Below are 10,478 nucleotides of genomic sequence, written 5' to 3'. Positions count from 1 at the left end.
TTCTCAGATTTTTCAACTGAATTACTGAAATTACAGAAAGATAAAAAAAAAGATGAGATACTCAAATTCATCTTAATTTTTCTTTTTCTTCTCGGTTTCCATTTGGTCATTTTCTCTTCATTTTTTTCTAAGAAAACGATTCTATCTCTAGCCATACATATTTTGGTAAAAGGTTCATTGATCTCACCTTTTTCGGCACAAAGTTATGACATAATCAATTTTAGAGAACAATAATAATTTCGACTTAAATAACTAATATAGAAGAAAGACATTCAGTCAAAACTTTGCCTTTCGCTGCTTTTTCTTTTTGTTCTCTCAGAAATTTCTAAAGTATTTTCATGGACAAGAAACATGAGCCAGAAAATTCATAATCAACAAAATTTGGGGATAGGACAAAAAGAGGGAGGCATTATAGACACAACAATCCCACAACAACGAAGGGGAGAAAAACAAATAAAACATCAAATCTGCGGGGAGTGTTGCACTGGATAAACTTGCAAGGCCTTCTGGTTTGAGTAAACTACTTCGGAGAGAGAATCAATAACATGTTTCTTTCGTAAGTTACAACTGCAGATTTGAAAAAAAAAACCATAGAATTAAAATCAACATCACCAGTACGGATATCTATCAAGCTTTTAATAAGATTGAATCTTGTGGATAGTGAGAACTGTGAACGAACCTTGTTGCCTCTCAAGTAGACATTGACAATAATATTTACATCTGGAGAGACCTACAGAGATACGAAACATTATTATATATCAAAGACATCGCTTGCTTCAATCGTTTAATGTAGAAAATTAAGTAAGAGAGACCTTTAGAGTTGCCAAACCTTTAGAGTTCACATTGGGCAGCTCGTACCAGAATTGACCTGAGAGAGATCTTTCTAAGGAACTATCTGTATATTGAATGCTATCTGAATACATGACTCCCGTTTTGTTGAAGCCGAAGATTTTCTATAAGGGACTGGTAGTATGACTTGAGGCTCCGAATATCATTACCCTGAATACCAAACAGGACAAGGAGAAACTATGTTTAAGTACAGGACAAGGGGACTGTTATCTATTGTCATGATTGTGTTGAAGGAGTAATAAACTTATCGAACCTGCAACTTTTGGCAATATTGCTCCGCCAAATCTTGTGGACAATGTGCTGATGGAAAAGTTTTCGACATAAGATGCATGAGAAATGCATTACCAAATTTTTCATACATCACTTTCTGAGCCGTGATGATTTCCCCGAACAAGACGTGCTGTGTTCATCAAATGAAGAAATCTAGTCAAGTTGCGGAAAACTGCAACTGGTAGATAAAACGCCTAAAAGAAAAAGAGAATTCAAGTTTCTTGTGCTTACAGTATTCGCATCATTGAAGTCGAAGGATTTTTCTAGTACACTGTACAAACAGCAGTTTGTTGCAAAAGTTTCGATCATGAAATTCTGAAACCCTGGAACCTGAAAGCAAATAATCCTTCATTATGACATTTGTGGTTCTTCCATGAAGAAAAGAAAGTGAATAAGACTATTTTAGCAGGCAGACCTTCTCCTCAGTATATGGCTTGGCACACCAATCTTTAATAAGCCTAATAAATATCTGCACGCATGCCTGTTTTATGGCAAACAATAAAGAAGAATTTATAAGTGAGCGAACAGAAAAAGATCATCAAACCTGTGTGAAATGTAACCAAAGGGGGTAGGTGTTACAAACCTTACGGACAGTTATATCCTTGTGATTACAACAAGTGTTTAAAAGCAAGTACATCATCGGATCTAGATACGGCATACTTTTAGGGGTAAGGAATACAGAGGAGAGATCGTGTGTTGCTATCACATGAAGAAATGTGTACAGCGTCCTTTGAAGCTCTATCAATTCCCTCATTTCCTACAGAAAAAAAAGTGTTTATAAATGTGGATATAAAGGACGCTCCGACATCACCAGGTTATAATTTACCATTGTAAGAAAATCATGCATGAAGATTAAAAATTGAGTTGAAAAAAAAATCAAACAAAATACCTCAGTAACAGCCCCAGGGCGTGAGGGGAACCCATCTCTTGGAATTACATTGAAAATCCTACCAGCAACCACGGGATATACTTCTTCCATTATATCACGGAGAGAACTGTTGAACTTGCAGATAAGCTGGTTGAGTAATACCAGGAAACCAACCATTTCCTTTGGCTGCAACAATACCATGCGAACACAATAAGATTAGTTTGTTGAAAAAGTTCTCAGATTAATATTTGCTCAACCCGGCATCATTACACAAAATGAAGTATCTTGATCAGTAGTTACGACTTAGCAAGTGAGCCAAAGGAGAGGAAACGAAAGCAGTGGAGCATTGAACAAACATAAGATGAGATTTGAAATTAGTACCTCACTGTCAGCAAGTAGTTGTTCCAAAGCCTTGGGAAGATACGGAAACACAGAGGATCCAAGGGTATCAACCATACGGTGTATGAATGATGTGACCTGCAGAGAAGTGGAAGATGTTAATCACCCAACTGTGAATCAATATATATTAATATAATAGAATATGTAACACTACGGGTCACAGTATGTCTACTTATTAGCATACAACTAAACTCATACCTTACTACGCAAAGGCTCAACCTTTGGAAACTCAATCAGAACCCTTAGAAGCACATCTAGTGTCTACATTCGGAGAAGGTTAACCAATTGTTAGAAAAGAAAGAGCAGCTTCAATTAGGACGGTGAATTATATACTGATCTACATGAATCATACGAGGGGGAGAAAAAAACATCATTCATACAAACCTGCTTAAACATGAGACCAATTCGAGGACGGCTCGCAGTAACAAGACGTTCACTAAAGCCCTGGATTTCAAACAAAAGTGTAAGGACAACCCCAGAAGAGGCAAACGTCGATGAACAAGTAACAAATCTCACATACAGAAAGACGTCTTTCTGGAAAAACTAGATTAAAGGAGCACAAACCTTGCTGAGAGCATTAATTGCCACAATAGCAAACTGGATATTAGCAATTTTTAAAGGAAACTCTTCGGCACTTGTGACTTTCGCCTCCACAAGTCCTTTCTCAATCTGGTACAATCATATGGAAAGAATCTGAGTACATTTGGCCATAAACAATGCCAAACAGTGTCATGCAAACAAGAGAATAGTAGGAATCAAAACCTGTTGACAGAGAGGGGTGAGCAGTAAAGACAGATAATCTGACTGCTTTTCAGCTGGGACATCCTCCAACCCTATGATTAAGCCAATGGCCTACAGTAAATCACATTGGGGAGATAGAGATTTCAGTTGAAGGTGCTAAAACAAGCTTGTAGTCCAACTCAGAAGTACATATATGAAAGCAATAGGTTCAAGGGGCACGTCATAACCTCAAAAATGTGACTGCCATCTTCAGTTCCTGAAAGTTCTCTTGATGCAAAGTTCATTGTCGTCAACTGGGACAACGTATCTTGGAGGTTCTGATTTAACCCAACAAAATAAAATTGGTTAGACAAAAAAAACTAATCAAATATATAAATCAGATTTACAGAAATGGGTATCGAAAAGAGAAAAAGCAATTCCTTACCTGCAGGATCTTGTCAATGAATGGAACAAGCTTTGATTTTAACAATTTCACGACTCTCATGAACAAGTAACAAGCTCTACGGCTCACATGAGCGTTCTGGTGATGTAAACCCCTTTCATCAAGGAAAGCCCCAAGAACATTGGGAATGTACTGGGAATTTTCCTGAATAAACTTCATGTACCTTGTTATGTTTTCTAAGTACACTAGTGCAACTAGTCTATGAGAATGACCAGGAAACTGTGTGGTCAAGAGCATCGGAATTAATTCACTCAGACATCCAGATCCCGTTTTCATGGCCTCCTCCGTCATAGACTCTCCAAATGAATACAAAAGTGAAAGTGCAGCTTCTACCTCTTCAACATTTCCCTCGGATGAGGATTCAACAGCATTTGCTAGAGAGTTTCGAATGAAATGCTGGGTAACTTCAGGAGCAACACGTCCCACTGTACGTAATAAGACAAAGAGATCTTTTCTAAACTCAGACATTCTATCTTCCTCTTCCAACCCAATTTTATCCAGAGAATTAAGGTTATTACGATACATAGGATCATAGCAAATCTGAATTCTAATCACTTCAAGAATCTGAGTAATGTGGATCAGTTGCTTCTCCTTCAGTGCAGGGAGGCCTTTGAGAGTTGAAACGTAACCCAAGAGAAACTGAACGATACTGAAAGTAGAATCCACCTCACAATTCCTCATGACATAAAAAACTGATGGCAGAACTTCGTTCAGCAAATCCATCGAGACTGCCTTGGTGTCCTCTGAGTTCAACCGCTTATGGCATTCTAGAACCTCAACAGCATAGCCAGTAAGCAAAGCAGATACTCTTGATACCAGTTCTGAATCGACATCTTCTGACACTAAACCAAAAACACGACTTATTTGAAGGGTCTGCAAAAGGGGCAGTTTTAACTGGGGATCCATCCGCTTAGAAACCATGGCTAAGACACACCCAGCTGCTGCACCTCGGACTTGGTCAGACAATCCGTCAGACAAAATCATTTCAAACAGTAGCGGAACAAATGCATCATTTGCAACCAAATTAATGTCAATCCAAGATACAAATCTTCTCATACAATCTAACACAGTAGCAGAAAGATCAGGATCGGAATTTCTGTACAATGATACAATATCATACCATGCTCTAGCAATCTGAGGGACACATTGCTGCCTCATTGCATCTTTGACTCGAGCAGCGACAGATATCTCTTCTGCTGTCCGGGGGTAATCCAAGCTAATCAGCTCATCATCCAAAGCATTCAAAACCCGACAAAACATATCGATCACAACCGCACCTTTGCTCAGGTGACGCATAAAATCAACAAACACCGACGACCAAATCAAAGGGTACTCAAAATAGATCAAAGTAACCAAAACCTGAGCAAGCTTGTTCTTAACAAATGGCGGTCCTTCCACAACCCTTACAGCATTCTCATTATCAACAACCTCCAAACACGCCATTGAGAACACTGATTTCCTCACATAACTCTGCTCATCCAAGCTCAAGGATCCATATTTGACCCTTAAAACATCCTGCAGAGTCTGCAAACACCAGAACTGAACTTGTACAAGCTTAGAGAACCAGAGCTTCTCGATACATATACTGCATATAGATGGAGTTTCTTTGATTTGCTGACAATAACTAACCGCCTGAGACTGTAACGCCGAATCGACAGCACCAGATTCAAAGCTAATTAGTATTGCCTTTTCAATGTCATCCATTGTTTAACCCCTTTGAAAACCCACTAACAAAAACCTAAACCCCAGATTCAAAATCCTGTCCGTTTATTGCATATAAGTCAACAATGCATCGAATTAGTATCAGAGTCCGAAGCTAGCTCCGCCTCGCCGTTCTCTTCCCGTATCAGCTTTTGATGCGGAGAAGGAAAAAAAAAGCGAATCTTTGAGTGGGTTTCGCTCGAGGGCTTACCAGAAAGTAAGGATCTTCGCGATTATGCTACAACAGGATCGATTTTTTTTGGGAATGAGAGCTATAATAGAAAAAAAGGACTGGAAACCCTAGGCTGAGCTTCTTCCTAGTCGAGACACAGGAAAAAAAATTTGATGAGCTTTTATAGAAGATTTTCCTTGAGGAAGAAATATATATGAAGAAATTTGTGACACTGGCAAAAAGACGGAGCATAGGGTTTTTATACAGATTTTATAGCGTGCAGAATTTTACTAAAAGCTGTGTAAATAAGGAAATTTTGGGAAATAAATATTTTATTGCTAGCATTTATGATTTCATATTAAGAATACCAATTTTAAGAAATCAGCCCATGGGCTATAAATTACCCAAATCGAAAAGGATAAGTGGAGATGTTGTAGACTACTTTTTGGATCAGTTTTTGGACTCATGGCTTTAGATGACCAAAATCAGAAAAAAATAAGATGATTTATGGAAGTTTAATGGATGAAGACATAGCAGGTTTGTGATGTTCGGCATTGTTTGTGACTCAAGATCTTTCCAAATGTTTATTGTTGTACATATTCCAGTTGTAGTTATTCGGTTCCAAGCCGGTAGGACGACACCCTTCTCAACCTTGGACACCTTAATTCACACAGTTGTTAGTAAATGGTTTTGTAACACACAATTTGTTTTGATCGATAGCATCACATCAATGAATTTGGTGTTGATATCAACTATAAATGAACAAAAAATATAGCATCCAAACATGATGCACATGGTCATTTCAAACTATTTGTAGTGAAAAATATAATGCAAATAGAAAAAAAAAATATTTTTTGTATATTTTAAGTTGTATTTTGGGAGAAAACACAATCAAACCTCAAAATCGAAGTTAATCAGCATTTTTAAAAAATATATACTGAAACATATTTTTTTGTTTTAAAAATGTCATTATGCGCTTTTATGTGATTTTTCAACTTAGTTTTGTTTTGAAAAATGTCGTTTTATTTGTGATTTTCCATACTTTAAAAATTTCTTAAATTGTTTGAAAATATATCATGTATGAAAATGAGAGTAGTATCATTTATCATTTTATCTATCTTTTAAATGCTTTGAAAATATGAATCTGGTTTTGGCAAAGAGGTTTACCTCGACGTTATACACATGAATATTTGTTTTTTGTTTTTTTTTGCATTTAAATTTTCTATATTAAAGAATCGTCATCGGAAAGTTTTCTTACACACATAAATTTTGTTTAGAAATAGAGATTCTTTTACGTTGTAATCAAAACTGTAAAAAAAATATAAAAAAATATCTGAGAGCTAACTTTTTTGTTTACACGATCTAAGACCAGTGTAAACTATAAGAGCACCTCCAATGGGAGGTTTAGGATGAGCTCTCGACAATAAATTAAAGAAAAAATATAAAAAGTAAGAGAGAGATTTATAGAAAGGGTTCTTCAAGTTCTCATTTAGTAACCTCATTTTAGAAAAGATCTACAGCTGTCAACTTATTATTAGTCTATATTTTTAACAGAAATAAAATTTAAATCAAAAATTTAAATTATATTAAAATAATAATATTTGAGTTTTAATAACTTCTTTCTGGTCTAACGTTAAAAAGAATTGAGAGAGGAAGGCACGATACCCTATAAAAGTCAGATGCAAGTGACCAGAAAAAGAAAGAATGTGTAAGAGTCAAGAGAGAGAAACTTCCTCTTTTCTTTCCTTTCTTTCATGGCCACGACAAAACTTCACCGCCACCTGTTTTGTCTTTAATATCTCTGCCGCATTTTCCTTTCTCCTTCTCATTTAAATCTACGTAACTCTAATATTTGTCCTTTCATGCGATTCCATTACATATGGTCTCTCAGAGAAAGCTAAACCAACGCTTTAAAACTAATCAGTCTTAGAAAAACATTATATAGTGTATATCAGACGTATGAGACTACGTACAAAACTACAAATCATATAAAACGCGAATTATTAAACCCTTTATAATATAGTGGTAGAGAGAGAGAGAGATGAACAAATGGTTAGGAGAATCTTTGACACCTCATTTGAGAATCCCCGACAGAGAAGAGGAGGAAGACGAAGAAGAGCATAGGCAAGACGGAATATGTGGATTCACCGATCAGCAGAAAGCCATCTTGCCTCTCCGTTCCGATGGTTCTCTCTTTTTCACCGATCCTTTGACACATCATCCTCCTGGTATACTCTCATCTATATATATGCAATCTATATATGTTGTTGGATTCCACTATATTTGATTTTCATTATTTGATTCCAACATATATCTATATAAAGCCTGGAGATATGATATTAACCATGATGATCATCATAATCATGGCCAAGAAGTGCCAAAGCTGGAAGATTTCTTTGCCAACTCTCATCATCAAACCGAGTGTCCCATAGACCAGAACCAAACTAATGTCAATTGCACCACCCTGGTTGACCGGTTGAACCCGCCCGGTTACCTTCTCCATGAACAAACCGTAGTTACACCACAATACCCGAACCTAAGCCTTGATTATGGAGCTTTTGAAAAAGACGGTTCGGTCTCGGTTTTCAAATCTTGGTTAAGGCAAGGCACTCCAACATTTCCACTCTCAAATATTTATGTTGCTGATGAAGAGGGTGGTACGAGCAACAATACTAGTCATTTTGGTAACGAAGAGACTCATGATTATAACAACAATGGCTCGATGCTATCGTTGGCTATGAGCCACGGCGTTGGTTCTGATATGATCAACAAATCAAATGTATCTGTACCGGTGGAAGAACCGGTTAAGGTAGATGATGAGAAAGGAAAGAGGTTGACCAGTAAATCTGTGGTGAAGGAATCGGTTCCTCGGAAGTCGGCTAATAGTGTCGGACAAAGAACGTCTCAGTATCGTGGAGTTACAAGGTACACACGTGATTAAATTTTCGAAGCCTCAAGTTTACTTGTAATAAAAATGCATGTAACTGTGTCGCCATATATTTGCATATATAGACATAGATGGACAGGGAGATATGAAGCTCACTTATGGGACAATAGCTGTAGGAAGGAAGGACAGACGAGGAAAGGAAGACAAGGTCAGGAAACATTAAAATGAATAAAAATTCCGATTCAATAAATTAAGTAACTATAATGTTGTTAGGTGTGAGAATAGAGAATATTTATTAACTGATGTTATTCTTTATTTTACTTTATCTACTTATAATTAGATGTAATTAAAAAGAATTATTAATCGAGAACTTTACTAACATTATTGTTTTTGTTTCCTATATATGTACGTTCATATTCGCTTAATCGCTTCCGTGGTATAACACGTACAGTGTATCTTGGTAAGTGAATGCTTTCTTTTAAATCACCCTATTATTCTCTATGCGATCCGTCGATAAATTCTTGTTGCCCTAGTTTTGGTCTAAACGCTATTAAGCTTCTTTTTTCTTGATTTGATGATATTGAGCTAATATTAATTTAAACTCTAATTAGTACATTAATTAAGACCCAATACTATTATAACAGGAGGGTATGAGGAGGAGGAGAAAGCGGCGAGGGCTTATGATTTAGCGGCCATGAAGTATTGGGGTCCCACCAGTCATTTAAATTTCCCTGTGAGTTTTTGATGTGGACCCTACATCCACTTCTACCTACTTTATATAGGCCCTAAACTATACATACATGCAATGCAACATTTTGTTTTCAAAATGCAATGCAACATAGTTTATAACAACATTATTATTTACTTCGATATTTTGGATCTTTGTGTATGTATTAATTTTTACGAACTCAATGCATATATTTTTATGGAATATTATACAGAGTTGACTAGTAATGGAAACTTTTTTTGACGTCTTAAATTTAGCCGAGTAACTACGAAAAGGAGATGGATGAACTCAAAAACATGACTAGACAAGAATTTGTTGCCATGTTGAGGAGGTAAAAACCAACCTCAATATTACTCTCTTCTAGATAGATATATTGTATTTATATTTGTTATTTATGGAGCGGTATACTTATTTAACCAACATTTTGTCGAATTTCTCATATGATAGGAACAGCAGTGGATTTTCGAGAGGCGCTTCGGTTTACAGAGGAGTCACAAGGTTTGACTCTGACATATTCTTGTAAAATTATATATATGTATTGTACATTACCATGATCGATCATGCATGTATAACTTATGAAGGCATCATCAACATGGAAGATGGCAAGCTAGAATTGGAAGAGTTGCTGGAAACAAGGACTTGTACCTTGGCACATTTAGTATGAACCATTTCTATATATTTATTTTTACAGCAAATAAAATTTATTGATTAATAAGTAAAGTTCGGGCTTAGTCTGCGAGAAAGTCAATCTAGAATCAAAATGAATCACTATATATGGTTAAATAACAGTAGATATATTACAAATACACAATGTTTTAATCAAATAACAAATATGTTTATTGTAAAAGGCACACAAGAAGAAGCAGCCGAAGCCTATGATATCGCGGCAATCAAATTCAAAGGTGTAAACGCTGTTACCAATTTCGACATAAGCAGATACGATGTGAAGAGATTATGCTCAAACTCTGCAATCATTTATAGTGACCAAGCTAAACGTCCTCCTACCAGCTCTGGGCTTGGCTAATGATCAATTCTCACTGTGACTTGTTGGCCAGAGGAAAGGACTATGAACCTATTCCAATGTTGGTTTTTCAATCAATTACTAAAATAATATAAACAAAATTGTAGATTTTTTTTTGGTTTCAAATCATTTGTGGTTTAATAAATAATTAGAAAGTTGATAAAATAGACAAAGAAAACATATTCAACAAATCAGGTTATCAAAACAGTTAAAAAGTTGATAATCTCATGTACAAAAGTAGTACTAAATCAATTATGAATTTAGAGTTATATTAACCTGAAATAGAAAAATCCTCCAAGCAAAATTCACCTTTATATAACTGTGTGAAAATGCAATCTATTGACTTTCTTGACATTTTTCTGTAGAGAAGATAAATTTGAACATTTTCTGAGTAAATAAAA

The 10,478-nt window shown here is 36.0% G+C and overlaps 2 protein-coding genes across 2 annotated transcripts; one reads left to right on the top strand and one right to left on the bottom strand.

Annotated features, from left to right (window-relative positions):
* Nucleotides 1–237: 237 nt before the first annotated feature.
* On the bottom strand, nt 238–5,670 carry LOC18008630 (exportin-T). Its single transcript, XM_006390584.2, has 15 exons — nt 3,552–5,670; nt 3,355–3,444; nt 3,149–3,238; nt 2,951–3,055; nt 2,771–2,830; nt 2,585–2,647; nt 2,369–2,464; nt 2,009–2,173; nt 1,703–1,876; nt 1,535–1,600; nt 1,351–1,449; nt 1,103–1,249; nt 830–999; nt 680–730; nt 238–567 (listed from the first exon to the last, which is right to left on the bottom strand). Exons 1-13 carry the CDS (start codon nt 5,271–5,273, stop codon nt 910–912), a joined length of 2,967 nt encoding a protein of 988 aa, XP_006390646.1. The 5' UTR covers nt 5,274–5,670; the 3' UTR covers nt 238–567; nt 680–730; nt 830–909.
* A 1,813-nt stretch (nt 5,671–7,483) lies between these two features.
* LOC18009261 (AP2-like ethylene-responsive transcription factor AIL1) lies at nt 7,484–10,080 on the top strand. The gene is made up of 9 exons (XM_024150191.1): nt 7,484–7,670; nt 7,767–8,367; nt 8,455–8,537; nt 8,781–8,789; nt 8,974–9,062; nt 9,314–9,387; nt 9,504–9,554; nt 9,638–9,714; nt 9,905–10,080. Exons 1-9 carry the CDS (start codon nt 7,484–7,486, stop codon nt 10,078–10,080), a joined length of 1,347 nt encoding a protein of 448 aa, XP_024005959.1.
* Nucleotides 10,081–10,478: the final 398 nt, after the last annotated feature.

This window comes from Eutrema salsugineum, unplaced genomic scaffold (assembly GCF_000478725.1).
Source record: "Eutrema salsugineum unplaced genomic scaffold, Eutsalg1_0 scaffold_9, whole genome shotgun sequence".
NCBI classification, from domain to species: Eukaryota; Viridiplantae; Streptophyta; class Magnoliopsida; order Brassicales; family Brassicaceae; genus Eutrema; species Eutrema salsugineum.
The sequence above is the reverse complement of the archived record's forward strand: the minus strand, read 5'-3'. Positions and strand labels throughout refer to the sequence as shown.

Bases quoted from the DNA above. Each gene is read 5' to 3' on its own strand.
- LOC18009261 (XM_024150191.1), top strand. From the start codon at position 7,484: ATGAACAAATGGTTAGGAGAATCTTTGACACCTCATTTGAGAATCCCC. The intron at 7,671-7,766 runs GTATACTCTCAT...ATCTATATAAAG, and splicing joins TTTGACACATCATCCTCCTG to CCTGGAGATATGATATTAAC. The intron at 9,388-9,503 runs GTAAAAACCAAC...CTCATATGATAG, and splicing joins TTTGTTGCCATGTTGAGGAG to GAACAGCAGTGGATTTTCGA.
- LOC18008630 (XM_006390584.2), bottom strand. From the start codon at position 5,273: ATGGATGACATTGAAAAGGCAATACTAATTAGCTTTGAATCTGGTGCT. The intron at 3,239-3,354 runs GTTATGACGTGC...GATTTACTGTAG, and splicing joins ATGGCAGTCACATTTTTGAG to GCCATTGGCTTAATCATAGG. The intron at 2,465-2,584 runs GTATGAGTTTAG...ACTTCTCTGCAG, and splicing joins TTGAGCCTTTGCGTAGTAAG to GTCACATCATTCATACACCG.